The following is a 23,581-nucleotide window of genomic DNA, read 5'->3' as shown; positions in this document are numbered from 1 at the left end:
CGTGCCGGAAGCTGGAAATGCCGTTTGGCCTGGACGTATTCTCGCGAAGTTTGCCATCCGCCCGGCCTGCACTGCGGCATTTCGCGCGCGGAATAGCTCAGTTCCTGGGCGTACGGTGCGGCCTTACCTAGCGCCGTCGGCGCTGCAGCCGTCATGGGTTTCCTGAAATTGATTGAGATCGAGAACTTTAAATCGTACAAGGGTCGACAGATTATCGGACCATTTCAGAGGTTCACCGCCATCATTGGACCCAATGGCTCTGGTGAGATAAACCCGGCTTCGGCCCTGCGCCCGTCCCGGCTTGGACCCCCTATCCGGCCCCAGAGTAGTACGGTCCAGCCCGTGCAACCTGAAACGTCGCAAATCCCTATGGGTTCCTTGCCCCTGCTGAGGGGGTTCGGCTCGAACCCGCTCTCCCTGCGCGGTCGCTCTAACTCAAACCTCTTCCAGGTGTCAGTTGCCCACACTTTGCGCGACCCCCGTTCCAGCCACTTGGTACGGGCCGAACTGTACGTTACCCCGCCCACTGCCCCCTCCCGCCAAAGGAGGCGCGTCGGAGCCGGCTGCCAGCCAGTCAGCCTGCGGTCAGCCAGCCGCCCGCCGCACGGCTATCTGCCGGACCGCATGGATCCGGCCTCCCAGCCTTGTTTGACTCCCTCCGGAAAATGTGGGACGGCTGCTAGCTCTCCTGTGGCCTCCGGTCCCAAACTGTACACTTGTGCTTCAGCCTAGCGCCCCCACCCGCCTCGTATTGGTACGCTCCAATTTGTTCCTTTTTACTCTTCTCCCGAGGCGGCTCTTTTGAATTTCGAGCTCAGCGCTGGTGTCTTCAGAGTGCTTGACGTCTCGATCCCCACCCTCATCCCCCATCTAAGAGGTAGTTGCCTCGAATTCGCCCTTTTCCTACCTCCGAAACCGTCAAAAGTCAGAACTCATTTGCTTAACAGATTTGTTGAATGCTTATTGTTTTTATTTTTATTTTTATTTTTTTTTTTTGAGACAGAGTCTCGCTTTGTTGCCCAGGCTAGAATGAGCAATTCTACTGCCTCAGCCTCCCGAGTAGTTGGGACTACAGGCATGCGCCACCATGCCCGACTGCTTTTTTCCGTATATATTAGTTGGCCAATTAATTTCTTTCTATTTATAGTAGAGACGGGGTCTCGCTCTTGCTCAGGCTGGTTTCAAACTCCTGACCTCGAGCAATCCGCCTGCCTCGACCTCCCAGAGTGCTAGGATTACAGGCGTGAGCCACCACACCCAGCCTGAATGCTTATTGTTTATCAGTTGTTCAATTTCAAGTTGTGGAAACAGTGGAGAATAGAATAAGCCAAGTCTATGCTTACAGGGAACTTACATTCCAGAGGGAGAGAATATAAAGAAGGAGAAAATAAGATAATTTTAAGCTGTCATAAATGCTATTCAGGACATGAGACAGGTTGATGTGATAGAGTGACTTGGGTGGTGTCTTTAGAATGGATGATTAGATAAAGCCTCTATGTCATGTCTTAACTCTCCATCTCTAAATGATACACCGTGGATTCCTGTCTTCTGCCCCCAGAAGTGGTCCATTTGGAATCCTGCTGTGTTCTTCCAGCCCATAAGTGTTCTGTTGATAGCTGAATCATTTCCTAGCCTGAGAGGCTGCCCTTGCTGAGGTAGCTCATTCTGAATACCTTCCCTGGAGTCGTACCTGGGTTTGGCTGTCTGCTTAGAGCAGGGTTTTTCCACTGAGATAATTCTTTGCTGTGGGATCTGCCCTGTGCATTGTAGGATATTCAGCATCATCCTTGCCTTCTACTCACTAGATGACAATAGTATCCCCATTCCCCAGGTATGACACTCAAAAATGTCTCCAGACATTACCAAAAGTTTGAGGAGGTGGAACAAAATCGCTCCTCCCTCCCAATTCATTTGAGAACCATTGGCCTGGAGTGCTAATGCTTGGGATCCACCCAGTTTCTTAGGATTTGGTGTAGTGGCCCCTGAGGAAACAGCCAGGATGAACCTCTTGGCATTCAATCCCCTCTGCATTGGTAGATTTGTATACCCAGCTGTTCTGAAAAGGCTCATGGCCTGACATCTCTCGCTTGCGCTGCTCCCCCACCCCTACCCCCATTCTTCAAGGCCCACCTCTACATGGCATTCCTTGATTCCTCTCAGTGAATTCCTCTTCTCTAGCACACAGTAGACACTTAGTACACATTAATGTTTTTTTTCTTCTGTCTTGTATTCATGGCGTATGTTTTTGTATCTTCATCACTGATCTGTGAGTATCCTAAAGAAGACATTCCTTGAAACGTTTTATTTGTGTTCAGCCCAAAATATATATTATAAAAATGTTTACAATATTGAATGATTGTGAGTAGAGAGGCCTGTGGTTGTGAGATATTCTTGTCATCCCTGGAGATCATAGGAGAAGCCCAAAGGGTGGAAATTGATACCTAAAAGTCCTGCTGCACTGAGGGAGCTAAGAGTATTAGGATAGGATAGTACTCATTTATTGAGTATTTACTGTGTATCAAGTACTTTATTTATTAGAACCCCTTACATTTACATTCTCACAATGATCATAGGAGGGAAATACCATTAGCTTTGTTTTATACATGAGGAAACTGAGGCACAGAGTTGTGATAACTTGTCCATGGTTCTCAGAGTCAGGATCAGAACTCATACCTGTCATACTTCAAAGCTGGTGCTTCTGCCACTCCAACATAGAGTTAACGTGCCATACATTTTTTTAGACTTATTAGTTGCAGTTTTTCAATTTTTTTACTGGGCAAGGGAATGGAAGCTCAGCTAAGAAGTAGTGAATTAAGATTGGGATATGATCTGTTGGACTAGAGCCCAAGCTCTTAATCGCAGTCTTATATTGCCTCCAGGGAAGGACTTTGACTTGGGCTTTTTTTTTTTTTTTTTGTAGATGGGGTCTCCCTCTCCGCTCTCCCTCTCTCCCCTCATCATAGTTCACTGCAACCTCAAAGTGATCAAGGGCTCAAGGGATCCTTCTGCCTAAGCCTTCTGAGTAGCTCGGACTATAGGCGTATGCCATCACACTTGGCTGATTTTTATATTTTTTGTAGAGACAGGGTCTCACTATGTTGCCCAGGCTGGTATCAAACTTCTTGCCTTGAGCAAGGCCTCTGCCTCCCAAAGTGCTGGGATTACAGGTATGAACCACCACACCTGGGCTGGGCTGCCATTTTTAAGGTAGAGTAGAAAGGCATGTAGAACATATTTAGGGAGAATCTTGAGATAGAATTTATAGAGATTAAACTGTTCATCATTACTGTGTCTTTTTTTCAGATTCTAAAATGAAGATAGTAAAAACTGTAACTCCACTACTGAAAAGATAGCTATTCTTGTCTTTTTTTTTTTTTTTTTTTTTTTTTGAGACAGAGTCTCGCCTTGTTGCCCAGGCTAGAGTGAGTGCCGTGGCATCAGCCTAGCTCACAGCAACCTCAAACTCCTGGGCTCAAGTGATCCTGCTGCCTCAGCCTCCCCAGTAGCTGGGACTACAGGCATGCGCCAGCATGCCCGGCTAATTTTTTCTATATCTATTAGTTGGCCAATTAATTTCTTTCTATTTACAGTAGAGACAGGGTCTCGCTCTTGCTCAGGCTGGTTTTGAACTCCCGACCTTGAGCTATCTGCCCGCGTCAGCCTCTCAGAGTGCTAGGATTACAGGCGTGAGCCACTGTGCCTGGCCAAGATAGCTATTCTTAATGTTAAAAACTTTATTTATGGCCGGGTGCGGTGTCTCACGCCTGTAATCCTAGCACTCTGGGAGGCTGAGGCGGGCAGATAGCTCAAGGTCAGGAGTTCGAAACCAGCCTGAGCAAGAGCGAGACCCTGTCTCTACTGTAAATAGAAAGAAATTAATTGACCAACTAAAAATATATATACAAAAAATTAGCCGGGCATGGTGGCACATGCCTGTAGTCCCAGCTACTCGGGAGGCTGAGGCAGCAGGATCACTTGAGCCCAGGAGTTTGAGGTTGCTGTGAGTGAGGCTGACTCCACGGCACTCACTCTAGCCTGGGCAACAAAGTGAGACTCTGTCTCAAAAAAAAAAAGAAAACCTTATTTATTTGAATAGTTGATACATGCACATGGTATAAAATTCAAAAAATCCCAAAGGATATATAATACAAAGAAGACTCTCCCTTTACCTTAGCTCTACCTAGTGTACTTCTCAGAGGCAATCACAATTATATTGTTTATATTTTTTTATATTTTTTCTTATGCTTTCCCCTCTTTCCAAGTTTTTATTGTGAAAATTTGCAAATATGTGTTTCACATAATCATTTGAAAATAAATTGCAGACTTAATGACATTTTACCCCTAAGTGCTTCAGCATTCATCTCCTAAAATCATTTCCTATATTACCACTATTCCATTATCACAACGAAGAAAATTAATTTCCTCATGTCATCACTTATCCAGCTTATATTTAGGCTTCCCTAATTTGCTACCCAAATGTCTTTGTGGTTTTTTGGAACCAAAATCCAATCAAAGTTCAGTCACTGCATTTGCTTATGTCTCAGTAATCTCTTGTGTACTAGAATGGTTCTCCCAACCTTTTTTTTTAGATATTGAATTTTTGAAAAGACTAAGCCAGTTGTCTCTAGAATGCCCCACATTTTGTGCTTATCTAAGGTTTCCTCATGATATCATTTTCTATGTTCCTCAAGGTAAATCTAAAGGCTTGTTCTGGTTCAGGTGAAATATGTCTGGCAAGACAGACACTTCATAGATGATGCCGTGTGCTTCATATTGTATCACAATAGGAATATGCCCTTTTTTATGTTGCCCCAGCTAGAGTATAGTGACATCATAGCTCACTGCAACCTCAAATTCCTGGGCTCAAGTGATCCTCCTGCATCAGTCTCCCAAGTAGCTGAGACTCCAGGCATGTGCCACCATTCTCAGCTAATTTTTCTATTTTTTGTAGAAACAGGGTCTCATTCTTGCTCAGGCTGGTCTCGAACTCCCAACCTCAAGGAGTCCTCCCACCTCAGCCTCCCAGAGTGTTAGGATGGCAGGCATGAGCCACAGTGCCCAGTAACACTACCACAGGCTTTTTTTCGATTGTGGTAAAATACACATAAAATTTGCTAAACTATTTTTAAGTATATAGTTCAGTAGTGTTAAATATATTCACATATTTGTGCAGCTCATCTCTAGAACATTTTTATCTTGCAAAACTGAAACTATTCTCACTAAAAAACAGCTACCATTGAGACAGAGTTTCACTCTTTTGCCCAAGCTGGAGTGCAGTGGCAAGATCATAGCTCACTGTAGCCTGAAACTCCCAGGTTCAAGCGATCCTACTACCTCAGCCTCCCAAGTAACTGGGACTATAGGTGCACACCACTGTGCCAGACAAATGTGTTTGTGTGTGTAGAGATGGAGTCTCACTGTGTTGCCCAGTCTTAGTCTTAAACTCCTGGCTTGAAGTGATTCTCCTGCCTCAGCCTCCCAAAGTGCTGGGATTACAGGTGTGAGCCACTGCGCCCTGCCCCAGCCCGTTTTGTTTTTGTTTTTCTAACATCGTTGAAATCAAACTATACAGAGTTTTGTATCCTGTTTGTGTAACCTATTGTGGGTTTTTGTCCATGCCATTAAAGGTTGTAGAGCAATCCATTTTTTGAATATACTATTTCCTTAGATTGGGTTGTAGTTTTTGGCTGCTATAAGTAATAACTACAAGAGGACTGTTTTTCCTAAGCCTTTGACCCAGAGCTTTGGTCGGGCCCAGTCTTCATGGGTGTGAAGGAATATTCTCTCCTCCTGTTAGTCTGAGCACAGAGTGATTAGGGGACATTCCTGCTCCTCTCAGGTCTCCTTTATTCTTTTTGCTCTTCTCTTTCCTTCTTCCTGACCTTTTGTACTTTGTCCGATCTTCCCTTAGGTAAGTCAAATCTCATGGATGCCATCAGCTTTGTGCTGGGTGAAAAAACCAGCAACCTGCGGGTAAAGACCCTCCGGGACCTGATCCATGGAGCTCCTGTGGGCAAGCCAGCCGCCAACCGGGCCTTTGTCAGCATGGTCTACTCTGAGGAGGGTGCTGAGGACCGTACCTTTGCCCGTGTCATTGTAGGTGGGTGAGACTGTCCAGAAGGCTCTCCTTGGGTCCTAGGATATGGCTAGACTGATTGACGGGGGTAGGAAGGAGGCCTGACTCTCACTGATTCATTCATGCATTGTCTTGTAGGGGGTTCCTCTGAGTATAAGATAAACAACAAAGTGGTCCAGCTACATGAGTACAGTGAGGAATTGGAGAAGTTGGGCATTCTCATCAAAGCTCGAAACTTCCTCGTCTTCCAGGTGGGCATTTTTAACAGTTATTGGCTATTTGCTTTTGCCAGACCTTTTCCAATCCCCACTGGGCCTGCTCCATCTCAAGTGTCATCATTGCTTCCCTGAACTAAAATAGCACCTTCCTCACTGGGCTTCCTGATTCCAGTCTGGCCCCTTCTCATTTATCCTCTAGGCCAGGGTGATCTTATGAGGACACAAATCTGTTTCTCTCCCTTTTTTTCCTTAAAGCATTTCAGTGATTCCTTAATTGCCTTACAGTGGTGATTCTTTTTTATTTTTTTAATTTTTTTTTTTTTTTTTGAGACAGAATCTCGCTTTGTTGCTCAGGCTAGAGTGAGTGCCATGGCGTCAGCCTAGCTCACAGCAACCTCAAACTCATGGGCTCAAGTGATCCTGCTGCCTCAGCCTCCCGAGTAGCTGGGACTATAGGCATGCGCCACCATGCCTGGCTAATTTTTTCTATATATAAGTTGGCCAATTAATTTCTTTCTATTTATAGTAGAGATGGGGTCTCGCTCAGGCTGGTTTCGAACTCCTGACCTCAAGCGATCCACCCGCCTTGGCCTCCCAGAGTGCTAGGATTACAGGCGTGAGCCACCGGGCCCGGCCACAATGGTGATACTTTTTTTTTTTTTTTTTTTTTTTTTTTTTTTTTGAGACAGAGTCTCACTTTGTTGCCCAGGCTAGAGTGAGTGCCATGGCGTCAGCCTGGCTCACAGCAACCTCAATCTCCGGGGCTCAGTGATCCTATTGCCTCAGCCTCCCAAGTAGCTGGGACTACAGGCATGCGCCACCATGCCCGGTTAATTTTTTGTATATATATATTTTTTTTTAGTTGGTCAATTAATTTATTTCTATTTTTGGTAGAGACAGGGTCTCGCTCAGGCTGGTTTTGAACTCCTGACCTTGAGCAATCTGCCCGCCTCGGCCTCCCAAAGTGCTAGGATTACAGGCGTGAGCCACCACGCCCAGCCTCTTTTTTTTTTTTTTTTTTTTTTTTGAGACAGTCTTACTTTGTTGCCCAGGCTAGAGTGAGTGCCATGGCGTCAGCCTAGCTCACAGCAACCTCAAACTCCTGGGCTCAAGCAATCCTTCTGCCTCAGCCTCCCAAGTAGCTGGGACTTCAGGCATGAACCACCATGCCTGGCTCATTTTTTCTATATATATATTAGTTGGCCAATTAATTTCTTTCTATTTATAGTAGAGATGAGGTCTCGCTCTTGCTCAGGCTGGTTTTGAACTCCTGACCTTGAGCAATCCGCCCGCCTCGGCCTCCCAGAGTGCTGGGATTACAGGTGTGAGCCACCGCACCCGGCCTAATGGTGATTCTTAAACTGTAATCTCCAGACCAGTAATATCAGCATCACTTGGGAACATGTTAGAAATGCACATTCTCAGGCCCCATTCCAGATCTCCTGGCTCAGAAGCAGCTATGGGGTTGGACACAGCAGTTTGTGTTTTACCAAGCTCTGCAGATTATTAGGATGCCTGCTGGAGTTTGAGAATCATTGCTTTAGGATGAAATCCAAACTCCTAAGTCTGTCATTCAGGAAACACCGTCATTTGGTTCTTGCCCACCTTAGTTAGCCTTATCTGCCCATGCTCTTCCTCTACAGCCTTGCACTTCAGCCTAATTAAAACCATTTATGGTTCCCAAAATATACCCACTTTCTTTGGCCTGCAGGCCTTTGCTTATTAACTTTCCTCTGCATGGAATAACCCTTTTTATTTTCTTGGTTTTTCCCAATCTTCCAAATTCAGCATAGATGTCACCTTTCGGAAGCCTTCCCAGGTAGACATTCCTACCAGTTTTCCTACCCCCAAGCTTCATTTAGTCCTTTTTCTGTGCTGCTTCTGTCGCTGCACATAACACACTGTGTTATCTTTATGTCTGTCTCTTTGGTTCCTTGTGTTTCTCAAAAAGCAAGGAATGTGTCTTCAAAGCCCAGTGTGAAATGTGGCACCCAGTGGAAGGGTAGGGGTCAGTGAACTTTTTCTGGGTAGATGAGTAGGAGTAGATAAGGGGAACTGGACTGGCTGGGTCTAAATGGGGGCGGATTTTGACCTTTACTAGGGTGCTGTGGAATCTATTGCCATGAAGAACCCCAAAGAGAGGACTGCTCTATTTGAAGAGATCAGTCGCTCTGGGGAGCTGGCCCAGGAGTATGATAAGCGAAAGAAGGAAATGGTGAAGGCTGAAGAGGACACACAGTTTAATTACCATCGCAAGAAGAACATCGCAGCTGAACGCAAGGAGGCCAAACAGGAGAAAGAAGAGGTAGGTGGCCAGGCTACCTCTTGGCTCTGAGGGGCCAGGATGGAGCTGGTGCCTTACTGATGCAGCCCTATCCCCATTCCCATGTTTGCATAGGCTGACCGCTACCAGCGCCTAAAGGATGAGGTGGTACGAGCTCAGGTACAGCTGCAGCTCTTTAAGCTTTACCATAATGAAGTGGAAATTGAGAAGCTCAACAAGGAACTGGCTTCTAAGAACAAGGAGATTGAGAAGGATAAGAAGCGAATGGACAAGGTAGAGGATGAGCTGAAGGAGAAGAAGAAGGAACTGGGCAAAATGATGCGGGAACAGCAACAGATTGAGAAGGAGATCAAGTAAGAGGCTGACTGGGACCTGTACTTTATGGGAAATGAAGAGGCTGTAGTACTATTTCTTAGGGCTCTTGTGAGCCTAGAGTCCAGTGCCCTTACTAGTTTCTCTGTTTTCCCCTTGACTTATTTTGGCCAGGCATATTTCTTGACTTGCATTTTGGACAAATAAAATATTGAACTGCTCGGGCTCTGGGTAGGTAGGTACTCAGAAGAGGGAGAAGTTGAACTGAAACTAGAAGTTTAAAGGACAGTAATTTAAAAGGCTTAGGGGACAACTCAGTAAACACAGAGTGTTCTTGGGAGTTGTTAATGAGGGGCCTGGCATGGCCAAGGTTGAGGCAAGAGTGGTCGGTCACCTTCCCTTGTGGAGTGGCTGGAATGTCAGACTGAAGCCATAGGTTCCAGGGAGTAGACAGATTGCCCTTAATTCCCTGAGGCTGGCTCAGGGGCTCAGGCCCCCCTTTCTTTGAGTAAAAAGCCTGTGAATTCTCCCTTATTCCACAGTGCTAATTGGTTCCCCCCTCCCCTCTGGTAAAAGGGAGAAGGACTCAGAACTGAACCAGAAGCGGCCTCAGTACATCAAAGCCAAGGAGAATACCTCCCACAAAATCAAGAAGCTGGAAGCGGCTAAGAAATCTCTGCAGAATGCTCAGAAGCACTACAAGAAGCGTAAAGGTGACATGGATGAGCTGGAGAAGGAGATGCTGTCAGTGGAGAAGGCCCGGCAGGAGTTTGAAGAACGAATGGAAGAAGAGAGTCAGAGTCAGGGCAGAGACTTGACCCTGGAGGAGAATCAGGTAGGCCTGGGAGGGTTTAGTGGAAAGGAGATAACTGGGCTGACATGGACTGACTTGGTCATATCTATTGTCCTTCCTTATCTCTAACACAGGTGAAAAAATACCACCGGTTGAAAGAAGAAGCCAGCAAGAGAGCAGCTACCTTGGCCCAGGAACTGGAGAAATTCAATAGAGACCAGAAAGCTGACCAAGACCGTCTAGATCTGGAAGAGCGGAAGAAAGTAGAGACAGAGGTGCGCAAGAGTTATAAGATTAGGGATGATGGTCCAGAGAAAAGGAAATATAGGTTGAGCATCCCCCCAAAATTCCAAAATCTGAAATATTCCAGTCTCAAGCATTTCGGATAAGGGATACTCAATCCATAGTGATAGTCTTCACAATAATGACAATAGCTAAATAACATCTGTCAAGCACTGACTGCCAGGCATCGTTCTTTACACATATTCACTCATTTAATTCTTCATTTACAACTACCTTCATGAGATGGCTACTATTAATCCCCATCTTCCGAATAAGAAAGCTACAGCACAGAGGTGAAGTAATTTGTCTAAGGTCACGTAATTATTTAGCAGCAGAACTAGGATATGAACCTGGACACTCTAGCTCTAAAGCCAACACTCTTACCAAATATACTTTTACTTACTGCTTCCCTAATAGTAATAACAGCAGTGATAAAAAACTGTTACAGTGCCCAAGAGCCTATAGTGTTCCAGGCATTCTGCTAAGCACTTCTCTTGAATATGAGGCCGGGTGAGGTGGCTCACACCTGTAATCCTAGCACTCTGGGAGGCCGAGGCGGGCAGATTGCTCGAGGTCAGGAGTTTGAAACCAGCCTGAGCAACAGCGAGACCCCATCTCTACTATAAATAGAGAGAAATTAATTGGCCAACTAATATATATAGAAAAAATTAGCCGGGCATGGTGGCGCATGCCTGTAGTCCCAGCTACTGGGGAGGCTGAGGCAAGAGGATCGCTTGAGCCCAGGAGATTGAGGTTGCTGTGAGCTAGGCTGATGCCACGGCACTCACTCTAGCCTGGGCAACAAAACGAGACTCTGTCTTTAAAAAATAAATAAATAAATAAAAAAATATGGTAGGCATTAACAGCTACCCTAGTCTATGAAGTAGAGATTACTCACATTTTACACATGAGAAAACAGGGACAGAAAGGCCTGTTAAGCTTCTCTTTATCTTGGTTTGAGCCTCTATGATCGATGAGAAGATAGCCAGGGCTGGCGAGAACACCTATGAGAGGTTCTGGAGCCCCGGGAGGCCCCCATCAGTTAGCAGATCCAAACTGAACACCATCTGTGTGTCTGCCTTTTAGTAGACCTCTTGCTAGAGTGACAGATTGTCTGGGACTGTTGGGCTCTTGAATGAGTGGGCACATAGGGAGTGTAAGCCTGGGCCTCATGATCTTGGAGTTAACTTGTGCAACCCCTGGTGACAGAATATATTTGTTTTCCAGGCCAAGATCAAGCAAAAGCTGCGGGAGATTGAAGAAAATCAGAAGCGGATTGAAAAATTAGAGGAATACATCACCACTAGCAAGTATGTGGCTCTGCAACCATTCTCCTTACTTCCAGGTCTGGTTTTTTTTTTTTTTTTTTTTTTGAGACAGAGTCTCACTCTGTTGCCCGGGCTACAGTGAGTGCCGTGGCGTCAAGCCTAGCTCATAGCAACCTCAAACTCCTGGGCTCAGGCGATCCTCCTGCCTCAGCCTCCCGAGTAGCTGGGACTACAGGCATGTGCCACCATGCCCAGCTAATTTTTTCTATATATTTTTAGTTGTCCAGCTAATTTCTATTTTTAGTAGAGACTAGTCTTGCTCAGGCTGGTCTTGAACTCCTGAGCTCAAACGATCCGCCCGCCTCGGCCTCCCAGAGGGCTACGCCTGGCCCCCAGGCCTGTTTTTTGTGACCATACCTGTCCTGCCCCTCTTCAGGCAGGACCCCCCGAGTCATTCTCAGACAGGCAAATTTTCTGACCAGCCCAAGTGACTTGTATGTTCTCTCACTTTTCAGGCAGTCCCTAGAGGAGCAGAAGAAGCTAGAGGGGGAGCTGACAGAGGAGGTGGAGATGGCCAAGCGGCGTATTGATGAAATCAATAAGGAACTGAACCAGGTGATGGAACAGCTAGGGGATGCCCGCATTGACCGTCAGGAGAGCAGCCGCCAGCAGCGAAAGGCAGAGATAATGGAAAGCATCAAGCGCCTTTACCCTGGCTCTGTGGTAAGAATGGAGAGGGAACTCATTTCCTGAGCACCTACTCCCACACTCACTGTCGTATGATTTTCCCAGCTGCTCTGTAAGGACAGGGTTGCTGATCCAATTTTTATAGTTGGAGGAGCTGAGGCTCGGATAGGTTAAATTACTTCCCAAAGCAGCACAGCTTATAAGTGGAAGAACTACAATTCAAACTCAACTTGTTCTGACTCTTAAGCTCGTGTTCTTTTCCTCACACCAATTATAATCTTTCTAAAGGGTTTGTCTTGCTGTGTCCACTCCTGTGGGGAAAACCTTTGGAAGGGGGAGGGGCCATTGGGCTGGAATTACGCTCCCGGAAAGTATCTCTGTGCAGTCTTCTATATGAGCTCCCTTGGCATGTGCCAACCAGCCCATTATCTTTTAGGGACACCCTGGGATTTGTCAGATCTCTTGGCCTCTTTAACAAAATCCTGAGTTACCAGCTTTCCTGAATATTATCCCATCCCTGGGTTCAACTTAGTTTGGTTCCACAAATATCCCCTATCATTCCTCTCTAGGCACTGCTAAGGAGATAAGTATGAATTAGGCTTAGTCCCTGCCCTTGAAGAGTTTACCCTTTATCTGATAGTTCTTAGGGAACCATGCTTGGTTTTGGGGGGATGGGGAAAGGGAACTGGTAAAAAATTTATTTTGCCAGTTGCTCATGAGAATTTGAGATAATGTATATAAGGTACTTGGCGTAGTACCTCTGTGGCAGTGGTCTGAAATCGTAAAAGTGAGGTTTAGAAAGATGATTTTGGATTCAGACATGACTGCCCAAAGTCGTTGCTTGGGAGCCAGAATAGGCTTTTCCTCTATAGCATGGGGCTGTGTTCTTTTGTAAGATAGAAAACCAAATTGCTTTTCCTACTCTCACACAGCCAGCACAACACTTCAGTCTAACACCAGACATGTGGGGGTTTTTTTTTGTTTGTTTGTTTTTGTTTTGAGACAGTGTCTCACTTTGTTGCCTAGGCTAGAGTGAGTGCTGTGGCGTCAGCCTAGCTCACAGCAACCTCAAACTCCTGGGCTCAAACAATCCTTCTGCCTCAGCCTCCCAAGTAGCTGGGACTACAGGCATGTGCCACCATGCCCGGCTAATTTTTTCTATATATATTAGTTGGCCAATTAATTTCTTTCTATTTATAGTAGAGACGGGGTCTCGCTCTTGCTCAGGCTGGTTTCGAACTCCTGACCTTGAGCAATCCGCCCGCCTCGGCCTCCCAGAGAGCTAGGATTACAGGCGTGAGCCACCGCGCCCGGCCATGTGGGGGGTTTTCATCACACATGAAGCAGTTCTCCAGCTGGGTGTCCTATAATGTGATTGAATTCTGACACTATCTATCTGGAGATAGCATCAGATCCCACAGATTAAGGACTCAGTCCCACAAGACTACCACCCACTTCAGATGCCAATGGAAAGTCCCAAGTTGTGGCCTGTGGTTGTGATTGACCTATAAATCAAAATTCCCGCAAACTCCTCCTTGAGTGCAATTAATTTACTAGAGCAGCTCACAGAACTCAGGGAAATATTTTACTTAGGCTTACCCATTTATGATAAAGGATATTACAAAGGATACAGACGAACAGCCAGATGGAAGAGATGTATAAGGTGAGGTATGGGAGAAGGTTGTGAAGCTTCTGTGCCCTCTCCAGGCATACCACCCTCCAGGCACCTCTACATGTTTAGCTATCCAGTCCAGAATCCAGTTCTTTTAGGTTTTCATGGAGGCTTTACTTTGTAGACATTGGTCATTGGCGATCAACTGAATCTTCAGCCCCTTTCCCCTGTTTCTGGTGACCAGCCCTCATCCTGAAGCTGTCTAGGGCCCCCTAGGCATTACTCATCTCATTAACATGCAAAAGACACTCTAATCACTCTTAATATTCCAAGTGTTTTAGGAGCTATGTGTCAGGAACTTAGGTCAAAGACCAAATATTGAGTCATTAAATATGAAATGTCCAATTTTGAATCAAAAGTTACTATATCTCAAACAAGCAGTACAATTAATCAAAGTAAGTGCCTAAAGAATCAACACAGTTTTGCCATCTTTTTTTTTTTTCCGGCATATTATGGGGGTACAAATTTTTTTTTTTTTTTTTTAGCAACTCGGGGGTACAAATTTTAAGATTTCAATAAATGCCCTTTCCTCCCCTCCCCCCAGAAGTCTGAGTTTCCAGCGTGACCATCCCCCAGATGGTACACATCCCACTCATTATGTATGTATATACCCGCCCCCCTCCCACCTGCCCAATACCCAATTACTGTAGTACCTATGTGTCCATTTAGGTGCTGCTCAGTTAATACCAGTTTGCTGTTGAGTATATGTGGTGCTTGTTTTTCCATTCTTGGGATACTTCACTTAGTACTATGGGTTCCAGCTCTAACCAGGAAAATATAAGATGTGCTATATCACTGTTGTTTCTTAGAGCTGAATAGTATACCATGGTATACATATACCACATTTTATTAATCCATTCTTGGATTAATGGATTGATGGGCACTTGAGCTGTTTCCACAGCCTTGCAATTATGAATTGTGCTGCTATAAGCATTCGAGTGCAGGTGTCTTTTTTGTAGAGTGTCATTGGATCTTTTGGATAGATGCCCAGTGATGGGATTGCTGGATCAAATGGTAGATTTACTTGTATCGCTTTAAGGTATCTCCATATTGCTTTCCACAGAGGTTGAACTAGTTTGCAGTCCCACCAGCAGTGTAGGAGTGTTCCTCTCTCTCCGCATCCACGCCAGCATTTATTGTTTGGGGACTTTTTTTTTTTTTTTTTTTTTTTGAGACAGAGTCTCGCTTTGTTGCCCAGGCTAGAGTGAGTGCCGTGGCGTCAGCCTAGCTCACAGCAACCTCAAACTCCTAGGCTCCAGTGATCCTTCTGCCTCAGCCTCCCAAGTAGCTGGGACTACAGGCATGCGCCACCATGCCCGGCTAATTTTTTATATATATATCAGTTGGCCAATTAATTTCTTTCTATTTATAGTAGAGACGGGGTCTCGCTCAGGCTGGTTTTGAACTCCTGACCTTGAGCAATCCGCCCGCCTCGGCCTCCCAAGAGCTAGGATTACAGGCGTGAGCCACAGCGCCCGGCCTGTTTGGGGACTTTTTGATAAAGGCCATTCTCACTGGAGTTAAGTGATATCTCATTGTGGTTTTGCTTTGCATTTCTCTGATGATTACAGATGTTGAGCATTTTTTCATATGTTTGTTGGCCATTATTCTGTCTTCTTTAGAAAAGTTTCTGTTCAAGTCCTTTGCCCACTTTTTAATAGGGTTATTTAATTTTTTCTTGCTTATTTTTATGAGTTCTAAGTATATTCTAGTTATCAGCCCCTTATCAGATGCGTAGAATGCAAAAATTTTCTCCTATTCTGTAGGTTGTCTGTTTACTTTCAAGACTGTTTCTTTGGCTGTGCAGAAGCTTTATAGTTTGATCATGTCCCATTTATTTATTTTTGTTGCTGCTGTGATTGCCTTTGGGGACTTCTTCATAAACTCTTTGCCTAGGCCATGTCTAGGAGAGTGTTTCCAACATTTTCCTCTAGAATTCTAATAGTTTCATAACTTAGGTTTAAGTCTGTTATCCAGCGTGAGTTGATTTTTGTGAGAGGTGAAAGGTGTGGGTCCTGTTTAGCCTTCTACAAGTGGCTATCCAGTTTTCCCAGCACTATTTATTGAAAAGGGATTCTTTTCCCCAGCGTATGTTTTTATCTGCTTTGTCAAAGATTAGATGGCTATATGAGGATGGTTTTATATCAGGATTCTCAGATCTGTTCCACTGGTCAGTATTCCTATTTTTGTGCCAATACCAGATTGTTTTAATTACTGCAGCTTTGTAGTATAGTTTGGTATCTGGCATATTGATACCTCCCATTTTGTTTTTGTTGCCTGGAATTGCTCTTGATATTCGGGGTCTTCTTTGATTCCATTCGAAGCGCAAAATTATTTTTTCTATATCTGTGAAGAATGCTGATGGGATTTTAATAGGTATTGCATTGAATCTGTAGATCAGTTTGGGTAGTGTAGACATTTGAATGATGTTGAGTCTGCCGATCCACGAGCATGGTATGGATTTCCATCTGTTTACATCCTCTGCTGTTTCCTTCCTCAGTGATTCATAGTTCTCCCTGTAGAGGTCTTTTACCTCCCTGGTTAAGTATATTCCTAGGTACTTTAATTTCTTTGTTGCCAGTGTCAAGGGAATTGAGTCTTTGATTTGGTTCTCAATTAGATTGTTGTTGGCTTATATGAATGCCTCTGATTTCATTTTGTATCCTGAGACTTTACTAAATTCATCGATCAGTTCCAGGAGTTTCTTGGTTGAATCGTTGGGGTTTTCTAGATATAATATCATATCATCAGCAAACAGTGAAAGTTTGATCTCTTCTGCCCCTATTTGGATACTTTTAATTCCACTTTCAGGTCTGACTGCTGTAGGTAGGAATTCCAGCACTATGTTGAATAGAAGTGGAGATAGTGGGCAGCCTTGTCTGGTTCCAGTTCTAAGTGGGAATGCCTTCAGTTTTTCCCCATTAAGTCTGATGTTGACTATGGGTCTGTCATATATGGCTTGTATCATTTTTAGGTATGTCCCTTCTATGCCTATTTTCTTAAGTGTTCGTATCATGAAAGGGTGTTGAATTTTGTCAAAAGCTTTTTCTGCATCTATTGGGAGAATCATGTGGTCTCTGTTTTTGCTTCTGTTTATGTGGTGAATTGCATTTATAGATTTACGTATGTTGAACCATCCCTGCATCCCTGGGATGAAGCCCACTTGGTTGTGGTGGATTATTTTTTTGATAAGTGTCTGGATTCGGTTAGCTAAGATTTTGTTGAAAATTTTTGCATCTATATTCATTAGGGATATTGGTCTGTAGTTTTCTTTTTTTGTTGCATCCTTTCCTGGTTTTGGTATCAGAGTAATATTTGCTTCATAGAAGGTGTCAGGGAGGTTTCTGTTCTTCTCGATGTTGTGGAATAGTTTCTGCAAGATAGGTACTAGTTCTTCTTTGTAAGTGTGGTAAAATTTGGGTGTGAAACCATCTGGACCGGGACTTTTCTTTTTAGGTAGCTTTTTAATTGCTGTTTCTATTTCAGCTGTTGAGATTGGTCTGCTCAGGGAATCTATTTCTTCCTGGTTGAGCCTAGGGAGGCTGTGTGTTTCTAGAAACTTGTCCATTTCCTCCACATTTTCCAGTTTGTGTGCATAAAGATTTTTGTAGTATTCATAAATTATATCTTGTATTTCCTTGGAATCAGTTGTGATATCTCCTTTTTTGTTCCCGATGGAGCGTATTAGAGATTTATCTTTTCTGCTTTTCTTTAGCTTGGCCAATGGCATGTCAATTTTGTTTATTTTTTCAAAGAACCAACTTTTTGTTTTATTAATCTCCTGAATAGCTTCCCTGTTTTCAATTTCGTTTAGTTCTGATTTGATCTTGTTGCTTTCACTTCTTCTGCTGGCTTTGGGGTTGGTCTGTTCTTCTTTTTCCAGCTCTTTGAGTTGTTTTATTAGGTTGTCTATTTGTGATCTTTTTGACTTTTGCTTATAGGCATTTATGAAAATAAAGTTTCCTCTCACACTGCTTTAGCTGTGTCCCAGAGGATTTGATAACTTGTCTCTCCATTGTCATTTTCTTCATAGAATTTTTTTATTTCCATCTTGATTTCTTGATTTATGAAGTAATCGTTTAGTAGGAGGTTGTTTAATTTCCACGTTTTTGTGTAGAAGTGTGAGTTTCTGTTAGGGTTGATTTCTACTTTTATTCCACTGTGATCTGAGAGGGTACATGGTATGATTTCTATTTTTTAAAATTTCTTGAGGTTTACTTTGTGTCCTAGAATATGGTCAATCTTAGAGAATGTCTCGTGAGCTGATGAGAAGAACGTATATTCAGTGGATTTTGGGTAGAATGTCCTGTAAATGTCAGTCAGACCCAATTTTTCTAGAGTTTTAAGTCCATCATTTGTTTATTAATTTTCTGTTTGGAGGATCTGTCTTGTGCCGTCAGTGTGGTTTTGAAATCTCCAGTGATTATGGAGTTGCTATTAATCCATTTGCTTAGCTCTAGTAAGGTTTGCTTTATGAATCTGGGTGCACCTAAGTTGGGTGCATATATATTTAAAGTTGTTGTCTCTTCTTGTTAAACTGTGCCCTTCACCATTATATAATGACCCTCTTTGTCTTTCACTACTTTTGTTGCTTTAAAAACTAAATCGTCTGAAATTAGAAATGGCACGCCAGCCTTCTTTTGGCTTCCATTTGCTTGAAATACTTATCTCCACCCTTTTATTTTTAGTCTAAATGCATCCTTACAGGTTAGATGTGTTTCTTGAAGACAGCATATACTTGGCCTGTATTTTCTTATCCATTCAGCCAGCCTATGTCTCTTGAGTGGAGAGTTTAAGCCATTCACATTTATTGAGAGAAGTGATAGGTAAGGTAGATTACTGTTCATTCTGTTGGGTTGGATATTGTTGCTTTCTTTTCTGTCTTGAGCCATTGTAATATCTGGCCTTTAATCTTTGGGTTTTGGTTCTTTTTATATTCGTGGGTTATTATTATGATGTTCCGTGCGTAACGCTGTTTTGAGTACTTCTTGTAGGGCTGGTCTTGTCTTGGTGAATTCTCTGAGACTTTGCTTGTCTGAGAATGTCTTTATTTCTCCTTCATAGATGAAGCTTAGTTTTGCATGGAATAAGATTCTAGACTAGACATTTTTTGTTTCGAAAGAGTGAGAATGGGTCCCCAGTCTCTCCTTGCTTGTGTCTCATTAGAGAAGTCTGGTGTTATTCGAATTGGCTTTCCCTTGTATGTTACTTGCTTCTTTCATCTTACAGCTCTTAGAACGGCCTCTTTAGTTGATATTTTCATCAGTCTGATGAGTGAATGTCGTGACGTCTTCCTGTTTGCATTGAATCTCCCAGGGGTTCTCTGAGCTTCTTGAAGTTGTATATCGAGATTTTTAGCAAGGCCTGGGAAATTTTCCTCTATTATATCTTCAAATATCTCGTCCAACCCTTGAGTGTTGTCTTCTTCCCCTTCTGGTAACCCTGTGACCCTCACATTAGGTTTCTTCACATAATCCCACATCTCTTGTAGGCTTTGCTCTTTTCTCTTGTTTCTCTGCTCTATCTCTGTGACTGATTTATTTAGTTGGAGGGTGTTACCTTCCATCTCTGAGATTCTTTCTTCTGTTTGATCTACCCTGTTCTTGAGACTTTCCACTGTATTTTTAGTTCCCTTAATTGATTCTTCATTTCCAGGAGTTTGGTTAAACTTTTCTTCATTGTGTCTTTTTTTTTTTTTTTTTTTTTTTTTTTTAAGTGAGCAAGATGAACATTGTGTCTTTTTCTTTTTTTTTTTTTTTTTTTTAATTTCTTTTTTTTTTTTTTTTTTAACATTGTGTCTTTTTCTTTAGTGAACTTTTGTTTCAGGTCTTGGAGGCTTTTTGTGCTTTCTTTGTGTTGATTATTGAGGTGTTCTTGCGGGTCGTTGAATTTTCTTATGATCCACATTTGAAATTCCTCTTCTGTCAGTTTTGCCATCTTAATAGTAGCTGGTTTATGCTAGCAAAGAAGAAGTTTGGAGAGCAAGTGAAGATGAAATCCTAAAAGGTATTTTCCACAGCTTGTTGAGAACTGAATATTTTTCCTTGCACAAAGTGGTCAAAAATCTGAAAGAAGTGGTAGTCAGTGCGAGGTTTGGTGGATATCAGGGAGTTTCCAAGTCCAGCTTCCATAGTTTGAGCAACATTGTTTTTTGCGATGTGTGGTCTTGAAAGAGGACTAGAGTGTCTGTAGTGACCACTCTCGGCTGCTTAATTGCAAGCATCCTCATTATTTCATCCAGTTGATTGCAGTAGACATCCGCTGTAATCAGCTAACCAGGTTTCATGAAGCTCTAGTGGATAATACCAGTGCTGGACCACCAAACAGACATTGTTAGCTTTTTTTTTTTTTTTTTGAGACAGAGTCTCGCTTTGTTGCCCAGGCTAGAGTGAGTGCCGTGGCGTCCTAGCTCACAGCAACCTCAAACTCCTGGGCTCGAGTGATCCTTCTGCCTCAGCCTCCCGAGTAGCTGGGACTACAGGCATGCGCCACCATGCCCGGCTAATTTTTTATATATATATCAGTTGGCCAATTAATTTCTTTCTATTTATAGTAGAGACGGGGTCTCGCTCTTGCTCAGGCTGGTTTTGAACTCCTGACCTTGAGCAATCTGCCCGCCTCGGCCTCCCAAGAGCTAGGATTACAGGTGTGAGCCACAGCGCCCGGCCTGTTAGCTTTTTTTGATGAATAAGCTTGGGACTGTTTTGGCACTTCATCCTTATCCACCCATTGTGCCAAATGCTTGCGATTGTCAAAAAGAATCCATTTTTTCATTACACGTTGCAATACGGTGTGGAAATGGTTTACCTTTATGTTGTGACAGCAAAGAAAGGCAAGTTTCGAAATGATTTCTCGTCTGATGCTGGTTTAATTCATGTGTTACCCATCTATCCAGCTTCTTTACCTTGCCAGTTTGTTTCAAATGGTCCAATATTGTTCGAATAGTAATGTCAAACCTTGCTACTAATTCACACATAGGTTGAAATGGATTCGCTTCCACTACAGCTTTCAGCTCATCATTATCCACCTTGGTCTCAGGTCACCCACGTGGCTCATTTTCAAGATTAAAATTACCAGAACAGAACTTCTCAAATTGTTTATATACTGTGTGTTCATTAGCCATATACTTCCCAAACACTTCATTGATATTTCTAGCTGTTTGTGCTGCACTGGTTCCATGATAGTACTCATATTAAAAAATAACATGAATTTTTGACTTATCTGTGGTTTCATAAAAATTGCTCTAAAAACATTGAAAGATAATCATAAGCCAAATCATGCATTTGAAGAAATGAGGATGTATCTTCACAATTAAACAAACAAACAAGTGTCAATGTGAAATGCCAGAGGTATCCAGTGTCAAAGTTAATACTTAAGGAAATTGGACATTTCATACTTAATGACCTCATATCTTTCACAATATCACAGTTCATCTCAGTCATCAAGCACAAATCCCTTACATCAAAGCAGTCATATAAGTTGAAAGATACTGGCACATTACTAGAATCCAATTCAGTCGCTAATTAATAGTCTGGTCTGTCATCATATCATGTGAAACTGTCTCCCATAACCACGCTACTTAGGTTTGCAGGCTTCTATTCAATTTTGTCAGGTTCTAAAAACAGAAATAGTCTCAGCAAACATATAACTTCACCCTTTCAGGCATCTGGTATAATTCCTTAAGAGATAATATCATCTTTTGCTCTGAGCCTCTTTTGAAGTATTAGTGTAATATTGGGTTTCCCTCACATAATCCATTTATTCATTCCTTTACTCCCCCAACGCCCTTCTCTTAGCTATTTTTTTTTTTTTTTTTTTTGAAACAGAGTCTCGCTTTGTTGCCTAGGCCAGAGTGAGTGCCGTGGCATCAGCCTAGCTCACAGCAACCTCAAACTCCTGGGCTCAAGCAATCCACCTGCCTCAGCCTCCCGAGTAGCTGGGACTATAGGCATGCGCCACCATGCCTGGCTAATTTTTTCTATATATATTAGTTGGCCATTTAATTTCTTTCTATTTATAGTAGAGACGGGGTCTCGCTCTTGCTCAGGTTGGTTTCGAACTCCTGAGCTCAAACGATCCGCCCGCCTCGGCCTCCCAGAGAGCTAGGATTACAGGCATGAGCCACCGCGCCCGGCCAACCCCCTTCTCTTAGTTTTCCACCTTTGGAAGGGAATTAGGATTGGCAAATGTGCTGGTCTAGACTTCAGGCAGCGATACTAGTTCAGCAAGTGCTTCCTTCTCAGTCTATCACCATTTAGATAGGGTAGAGTTACATAAGTGCAGAACTAGTGGGCTGTTCTGACCACTAGGCAATACAGTTGCATTCACTGTTTCTAATAACAGATTCCAGTCTGACCCTCTTTGCATGCTAGGAATTGGGATTCCTGAGCCAGATCCAAAAGCTTCATGCTTTAGTTTTTCCCTTTCTATTTTACTCAGTATGGCCGTCTCATTGACCTCTGCCAGCCCACACAAAAGAAGTATCAGATTGCTGTAACCAAGGTTTTGGGCAAGAACATGGATGCCATTATTGTGGACTCAGAGAAGACAGGCCGGGATTGTATTCAGTATATCAAGGAGCAACGTGGGGAGCCTGAGACCTTCTTGCCTCTTGACTACCTGGAGGTAAGCCTTGTTGGGGATGGATTCAGGGCAGTATTCATGGGACCCTCTTCCTGGTCCTCCATGTTTTGCCACTGACTGAGCTTCTCTCCACAGGTGAAACCTACAGATGAGAAACTCCGGGAGCTGAAGGGGGCCAAGCTAGTGATTGATGTGATTCGCTATGAGCCACCTCACATCAAAAAGGCTCTGCAGTATGCATGTGGCAATGCCCTTGTCTGTGACAACGTGGAGGATGCCCGCCGCATTGCCTTTGGAGGACACCAACGCCACAAGGTGTGGATTCCTTTGTCCAGAGTGGAGCTGGACAGGCTCAATACTGGAGATTCCTCTATTCAGCTTCTCCTCCTCTCCTCCTCTCTTCTTCCTTCCTTGTGTAGACAGTGGCACTGGATGGAACCCTGTTCCAGAAGTCAGGAGTGATCTCTGGTGGGGCTAGTGACCTGAAGGCCAAGGCGCGGCGCTGGGATGAGAAAGCAGTAGATAAGTTGAAAGAGAAGAAGGAGCGCTTGACAGAGGAGCTGAAAGTAAGTCACAGGCAGCACTATTCCTTGGAGTGGAGGTCCTAAGCCTAGGTTGGCCATCTTACCACCTAGGCCTTCTTTCTTGTTCCCTTCAGGAACAGATGAAAGCAAAACGGAAAGAGGCAGAGCTGCGTCAGGTACAGTCTCAGGCCCACGGATTACAGATGCGGCTCAAGTACTCACAGAGTGACCTGGAACAGACCAAGACACGGCATCTGGCTCTGAATCTGCAGGTGGGGCCTGGCCTTCAGCCCTCTCCTCTAAAGGCCATCCTCACACTCCTGGCCTAGGTTTCTCTGGGGATGGGGAACTTGTTTTACTTCCCTCCCTCCTCCCAGCCTGCTCCAGGGAACCAAGCACACAGCATAGAGTCAGACAGCCAAGTGTTCAGATCTTGGCTCTGCCATAGGTATGACATTAGGCAAGTTGCTTCATCTCTCAGTATCAATTTTCTCATCTTCATCTATAATATGGGAGTTAGAATAATACCTACTTTATAGAGTCATTACAAAGATTGAATCGAATGAGTTAACCTATAAAGTGCTTAGACTAGTGTTTAATAAATATTAGGTACTATTATTAGCATAATTTGTTCATTCAGTAAATATTTGAACTTTTGAAAGAGCTACAGGTGTTTCAGTCCCTGTCAGCAGGGGTACTGTTCTAGATATAGTAATGTGTTTTATTTACTTTTGAGTGCTTCCCTAGACCATCCTGGAGGTGTTTTATAATGTGTAGTATATATATTATTTTACCTTTTTCTAAACTCAAAAAAATCTGAACTGAATTCTAAAACATCTGTCCCCACGGGTTATGAATAAGGGATTATGGATCTATAACTAA

General features: G+C 43.6%; 1 protein-coding gene across 1 annotated transcript in view; it reads left to right on the top strand.

Annotated features, from left to right (window-relative positions):
• Positions 1-61: 61 nt before the first annotated feature.
• SMC1A (structural maintenance of chromosomes 1A) overlaps positions 62-23,581 on the top strand; it is a 46,739-nt gene continuing 23,219 nt past the window's right edge. The window contains exons 1-13 of the mRNA XM_012746627.3: positions 62-262; positions 5,912-6,100; positions 6,215-6,327; positions 8,396-8,599; positions 8,693-8,931; positions 9,467-9,725; positions 9,818-9,958; positions 11,193-11,275; positions 11,749-11,956; positions 22,032-22,217; positions 22,311-22,490; positions 22,595-22,741; positions 22,834-22,971. Coding sequence (XP_012602081.1) covers positions 154-262; positions 5,912-6,100; positions 6,215-6,327; positions 8,396-8,599; positions 8,693-8,931; positions 9,467-9,725; positions 9,818-9,958; positions 11,193-11,275; positions 11,749-11,956; positions 22,032-22,217; positions 22,311-22,490; positions 22,595-22,741; positions 22,834-22,971 — 2,196 coding nt within the window. The 5' untranslated portion in view covers positions 62-153. The remainder of the gene's footprint in view (positions 263-5,911; positions 6,101-6,214; positions 6,328-8,395; positions 8,600-8,692; positions 8,932-9,466; positions 9,726-9,817; positions 9,959-11,192; positions 11,276-11,748; positions 11,957-22,031; positions 22,218-22,310; positions 22,491-22,594; positions 22,742-22,833; positions 22,972-23,581) is intronic.

Source organism: Microcebus murinus, unplaced genomic scaffold (assembly GCF_040939455.1).
Source record: "Microcebus murinus isolate Inina unplaced genomic scaffold, M.murinus_Inina_mat1.0 scaf008_hap2_Mmur4.0, whole genome shotgun sequence".
Classification (NCBI taxonomy): Eukaryota; Metazoa; Chordata; class Mammalia; order Primates; family Cheirogaleidae; genus Microcebus; species Microcebus murinus.
The sequence above is the reverse complement of the archived record's forward strand: the minus strand, read 5'-3'. Positions and strand labels throughout refer to the sequence as shown.